Genomic DNA, 6,398 nt, shown 5'->3' on the forward strand with positions numbered 1-6,398 from the left:
ATGAAGGTTCCTGAACCTCCCCCCAATCTTTTGATCCCAAATCTCTGTGGGTGAGTCACAGGAATGCACAGCAACCACTGCTTCGGAGGGCACTTAATAAATGGCTACAGATAAAATGATGCTGAGGATGGGAGAATGTGAGGACAGAACGTCCTTTCCCTCATATATTTCTCTTGGACTCCTCCTTGTCTTCTGAGGCTAAAGTCAAGGTCAGTTCAAAGAAAGTTGGAGTAGCTACCGTGTTTCCCTGAAAATAAGACCTAGCTGAACAATCAGCTCTAACATGTATTTTGGAGCAAAAATGAATATTAGACCAGATCTCATAATGTATTACATTAAATAAGACCCAATCTTATATTATAGTAAAATAAGACCTAAAATAGGGTCTTCTATTAATTTTTGCTCCAAAAGATGCATTAGAGCTGATGGTCCAGCTAGGTCTTATTTTCGGGGAAACATGGTATATTAATATAAGACAAAATAGACACTAAGACAATGCACATCTTGAATTCAAATAGGGTCCCTACCCTAATAAAAGGTTCAATTCACTATGTAAATTTAAAAATTCTAAATTTGTATGTACATGTACCCAATAAAATTGCCTCATGTATGTAACTTTTAAAATCTGCTGGAACTGTAGGAATAAACTGACAAACCCTCCAACATAATAACAAATTTCAATACTCTTTAGTTATTCTTGATAGATCAAGCAGGTGGAAAGTTGATTAAAATCTACAACATTTTGACAGCACAATTGACAAGCTTCAGATATTGGACATCTATAAAACTCAGTACTCAATAAAGACTGCACATTCATCTCAAGCATGTATGGAATGGTTATAAAAACTGACTTCTTAGAAGACCAAAATGAAAGTTTCTATAGAAGTCAAGGAATCGGTATCATACAGACAACATTCTCTGACCACACCAAAGTTAAATTAGAAGTCAACAATTAAAAGATTAAAACATCGACATACAAATTTTAATACAAGCCTCTAAATAAATCAGGGGTCAAAGAAGAAATGATAATAGAAATTTAAAATACTGAGAGAACAGAATAATAATTAAAATCGGCATTTCAAAACTTGTTGTGTGCAGTCAGAAAAGTATGTAGCACTAAATCTATAGCTTTGAATATTGAGACTAGAAAAGAAGGAAGGTTGGAAATAATTGACCCAAGCATCCAACTGAAGTTGGAAAAAGCTTACCAAAAGTAAACCAAAAACTGTAGAAAAACAAAGAGGAGAAATTAATGAGGTAGAAAGTGAACAATGCCACAGTTAGTTCATTGAAGTAATGACAAAACAGATGTTCTCCTACTGAGGTTGATTCAGCAAAAACCAGGGAAGGAACAAATAATGTTAGAAATAAAAACAATACGCAAGTAAGATCTTTCTAAAGGGCTCAGAGCAAATCAGAGGTGCAGCCCCCGCTACAGCTTGGGTTGACGATGAATTCCTCTCTCCAGGACCCACAACAGTGCAATTGCACGTTTAACAAATAGTCGGTAAGGACATGACGCTGCTGGCACTGATGTGTGTGGGTTGGCCCACCGGGTTGGCCTTTTGTCATGTTCCAGATGTACGAGAAGCAAAGCAGAGACGGATGAAGCACGGGGACAGCCCCAGAGAGGAAAGCAGCCACTGCTCTCTTCTACGGAGCAGCTACTTCCTTCAGTGGACTTTCCTTTTATTCTGGGAGAAAAATTGACTATAAAGGAAAAGCAAGGACAAGTGGCTCTACTTCTAAACATGCCCTGAAGCTTGCTTCCTAGTGAGAGAGTAGAGAAAAGCTCTTCTCCCCCCATCTCCCCAACCCCCACCCCATTCATGACACACAAGTAAACATTCAAAACTCCTAACATCAATTGCAAAAACTCACTCCCTGGGCAATGACTCAGAATAGTTGGGTGGTGGGAGCTCAGACTTCATTGCATCACGTCAGGCTTTATCCTGCCCAGCGTCTGACAACCAGATAAGGCTGAGATGCAGGTGTTAGAAAAGTCTACACTGAGGAAGTCAAATGTAGGTGACTACACAGCCCCGCTGCCTTGAGCAGGAGAAACAAATAGGGAAGCCAGACTGAAACAAACAGCCAGGCACTTAGCATTAACTTCTGACTTAATGGCTTGGCACTGTTTTGGTTTGTCAGATGAAAAGAGGGTGGATGAGGTTTAAGTGTCCATTTTGCAACATTTGCATCAAGAATACAGAGTATCATTCCCATGAAATGAAGGCACAGCTTCCCTATCTGCCAAGCTGGCCAATTGTATTCCTGACACCATGAAATGAAACAAAATGGCACATTGGCCAGAGGGCCACAATAGTAACAAAGTAAGTAAAAACACTCCAGGAGATTTCCCTCAGGTTCTAAAGTGTGAGTGATCTGGGTATCATGTTGCCTGCACTTGTCCCAAGGACTTAGAGCCCTGCATGGAGGAGATGGTTCTATTTGCAATCAAAACCCCTGCATCTGAACCCAACTCAGCTACATATAGGTCTGGGACTCTGGCAGGTCCTTTCATATCTCCTGCCTCAGGAACTTCTTCTATAAATCCAGGACAATAATATCTCCCCCACCATGGCACAAGGGTTAAATATAGTAGCCTTATGGAGACATTCTGGAATCTGGTCTGCCCTTCCACTTTACAAACTTTCCCAATTCACCCCTTTCCCATGCTTAATATGTGAGACTTCAAGTCTATAAAAACACATTGGGTACATGGTGTTAGCCAGAGACAGAACTAAGTCCCTTTCATCATTCTGACAGAATATGAAAGAACAAAAATGAATTGGATCATATTCTAAACCAAAGACAGCAAAATATTAGCCACGCAGAACTGAGGCAGAATGAGCTGTTTTAGACAGCTGAACTTCCTGAATAGATGGGGGCTTCCTCTTAAGAATCAAAACATTCAAAACAAACAAACCAGAAAAAGCAAACAACTTGGGAATTAAAAAGATTCTCCAAGATACTTCAAAACTTGGTCAGTAGCCTTCAGGAACATATTCTGAATATCGTTTTACTTTTCCTTGCAGACTTTCATCATTGTTCTGAGCACACTAAACAGCCATGACACTGGTGGCATTTGTAGGACTGACTGTAAAGGGTTTAATCTAACTCCTAATTTTATAGATGAGAAAGCTAAACCCAGAGAGATTGATTTATGCAAGCCATCCAGCTCCCTGGAGACAGTGCTTGGACCCCAGTCTCCTGACCTTCCACCTCCCGTGCTGCCTTTTAGGAGCCACTGACCTTCAAACGACCACTTGTCCCTCCTTGAAATAACCCTGGAACCTCAGAATGTTTCTAAAGTATCTGTCTAGGCACTAACTTACAGATTTTTTTTATGTCTCCCTTCTCTGATGTCCATCGATCATGTTTGCTCATGGAAATCCCACTCGAGTGTGTGTGCAGTTTGCTTTTAGGGCCCATTTTATTCTTCGTTTGAGGTTCAAATGTCTTCAAAAATCAGGTGTCTACTCTCCAAATGGTGTCTCGTGGTTTGCAATAAGCAGCTGTGCCCAATGGAATAGAAGGAGCCACCTAACCATTCAACTCAAAGAAGTACCAGCGATAACGCCCTCTCCTACCCAAGTCCACACCCTACCCATTTCACCGGTGAAATCCCTACCGACAAGACCGCCGCAGTGTAGAAAGCAGTCCCCAGTGTTACCCACAGATATAGTAGGAATTAAGGCACCCCAAATACATAGACTCATGCCAAGCCAAGCTGCCATGGCGTCTCATCTCTACAGCATTTAGCATAGGACCATACACAGCGTGTTAACACCCCACACACAGCGTCATAGAACATGTACAACCTCGAAGGTCTACAATCCCAACCCCAGAGAGATGAGGGCACCAGACCAAAGAACACCATTAGCCGCGGTACGCCGGGCACAGCTAATCGAATCCACTGTTATCCGCATAATGGAAGTAGATGTTTTAGAAGTGTTTATGGCAATAAATAAAATAGAACAAAGACAATTTTTTTCTTTCCCAATTTGCCTGAGCACATTCAATTATTTTTTTTAAAATTAAACTGATCTATGGTTACAAAGTTCAATAAAACTGCTCATGGTTGTCACCCAGGCTCAATGAAGGCTGTCCCTGTGGTTGGAAAGATGAACATGCAAACTGCCAGACAGCCCAGGGCAGAAACAGCCACCCAGGGTGAGGGGCCACCTACTCCCCAAGGCCCTGCCTGCTCAAGCACAGCCCAGGAAAGGTGGGGACTGCCCCACCTGGCCCCAGCAGCCGCCGCCGGGAAATGGAAGTGGCTGCTGCATTCCTGTAACTTATTGGGAGAGGGAGAAGGGGAAGGGGGTGATTTAACACTCTTATTCAAAACCACGCTTTCCCAACCTCTCTCAGACGTTGCTCTTTGCCCCAAAGCAGTTTTACCAAAATCGTTTCCCGGGACAGCCTCGACCTTTGTTCCCTTGCACGTCAGATAATCATTTTGGCAACTGGAGAGAGTTGCGCCGCCTTCAAACGGTGGCTCTCCTTTCCTTTGCTCCCTGGAGACCACGAGCCAGTCCGGACCTGCTCGACGTCTGTCCCCCCAGAGGCTGCGGCTCTCGGCCGCGAGGGGACCCTCCTTAACAATGAGCGCGCAAGCCCTTCTCAGAGATAACGGACATCGCCCTGGGTGCGTCCATCCCTGAGAAGGTGTGTGCGAGGCATCTTAGGACTTGGCTTCTCCGACAGTTTTCGTTCACACACGAAACCCAAGTCTCTCGGTTAAGTCACTAGCGGGGGGGAATAAACGGAAGGCATTTATTTCCCCAGCGTTGGCGACGCAGCCCTGGCCAGTGTGGGATGAAGCTGGTCGGGCCACAAAGGTGACCAGCAGGCGCCAGCCCGTGCGCACCGTCCGCGGGGACCGGCTGGTCCCGACGCCACGCCCGCGTCCGAGGGGCGACCAGCGCCCCCGCCGGCCCCCACCCCGCGGTTCGCACGGGGCGCGGGCGGGCGCCCTTACCTCGCTGACGATGGTGGAGTGGGCCTGGGCGTAGCGCCAGCCGCCCCGACACGGCACGAGCGGCGCCGAGCGGTTGGGGAAGGCGGCCAGCGGGTCGGAGCAGCTGAGCGCCGCGGCGGTGGCGGCGGCGGTGGCGGCGGCGGTGGCGTTGGCCGCCTCCAGGAGGAAGCGCTGGCAGGGCCCGTGGCCGCCGCGCTCGGGCGCCGTGCGGTTCCACTCCTCCTCGGGGCTCCAGCCGCAGCGCTCCGCCAGCGCAGCGGCGCTCGGCCCGCGGCACCAGTAGCGGTCGGGCCGGCTGCCCAGGAAGACCACGGCGACGAAGAGGAAGGCGAAGGTGACGCCCGTGAGGCACAGCAGCAGGAACACGCGCCGCTGGAAGCGCCCGAACTCGCCGGCCCTCTGCAGCGCCTCGTCGAAGGAAGGCATGGTGCCCGCCCGCCCGCGCGCAGCCCGGCCTCGGAGTGACCCGGCGCCCGCGGCCGCCGGCTTTACCCTGCGCCTCCCCCGCGCCCCGCCCCGCGCCCCGGGCACCGCGCCAGCGCCCGCCGCGCCCACTGCCCCCGCCTCCCGCGTGGGGCCGCCCGCAGCAGCCTGGGCCGCGCTCCCCCGGGACCGTGGGGTCCGAGTGGGAGCCCCGAGGGGCCAGGGAGCGCGGCCCGGCTTAGTGGCGCCGCGCGCAGGGACCCAGTCCGGGCCTGCGAGGGACCGGCACAGCCTCCGGCCTGGCGCCCAGCTCCATTCGGCCCCTGCCAGCAGCCGGCTCTGCGGTGCCCCGGGGCGGGCTCCAGGAAAAGAAAGTTCCAGGGTCACCCAACTACTCCCGGGCTCGTGGGACCCGGCCTCTCGGCGGTCCCCAGGGCAGCCCCGGGAACTGACGGCGCGTGTCCCGCGCCCCGCGCGCCCGCGCCCCGGAGACGCCCCTCCAGTCCTCACCCGCTCAAGGGGCGGAGGCCACCCGAGCACCCCGGGTCGGGCAGCCTGTTCCTAGGACGGCGGACCAATCGCACAGCTGGGCCACGCGGGGTTTGATTGTGGCGACATCTCAGAGATTGTCCAACTGTTTCAACAGGACAGCTGGGCAACTTGCTCAGAGGCCTGAAGTTCAACGTGAGAAGGGCCCTCGAGCCCGATACAGGTTTCCTTAGGCAGGGCCTTCCGACCTACCCTCGGCCTGAAGCAGCCCGGAAAGGGTATCGTCGGTTGGTCTGAATCGCTGTTTTTAACGTCTCTGTTCTCTCCCTAACATCCGCAGAGCTGCCGTCCGCTTCCCAGCTCGGCGCCTCCCCCTCCCGGGTTACCCGCCATCCCCAGGCTGCAGCCTCTGGTGCTGCTGACCACCTGCGCCGCTGAGAACGCTCTCCCTGCCCTCGCTGAGCCTTCTCCCTCGGGAGGTGTCTTCTTAGAATTTCTC

The 6,398-nt window shown here is 50.9% G+C and overlaps 1 protein-coding gene across 1 annotated transcript in view; it reads right to left on the reverse strand.

Moving 5' to 3' along the window:
- SLC22A3 (solute carrier family 22 member 3) overlaps positions 1-5,449 on the reverse strand; it is a 94,551-nt gene extending 89,102 nt beyond the window's left edge. The window contains exon 1 of the mRNA XM_081045311.1: positions 4,988-5,449. Coding sequence (XP_080901437.1) covers positions 4,988-5,413 — 426 coding nt within the window. The 5' untranslated portion in view covers positions 5,414-5,449. The remainder of the gene's footprint in view (positions 1-4,987) is intronic.
- Positions 5,450-6,398: the final 949 nt, after the last annotated feature.

This window comes from Rhinolophus hipposideros (genome assembly GCF_964194185.1).
Source record: "Rhinolophus hipposideros genome assembly, chromosome: 3".
Classification (NCBI taxonomy): domain Eukaryota; kingdom Metazoa; phylum Chordata; class Mammalia; order Chiroptera; family Rhinolophidae; genus Rhinolophus; species Rhinolophus hipposideros.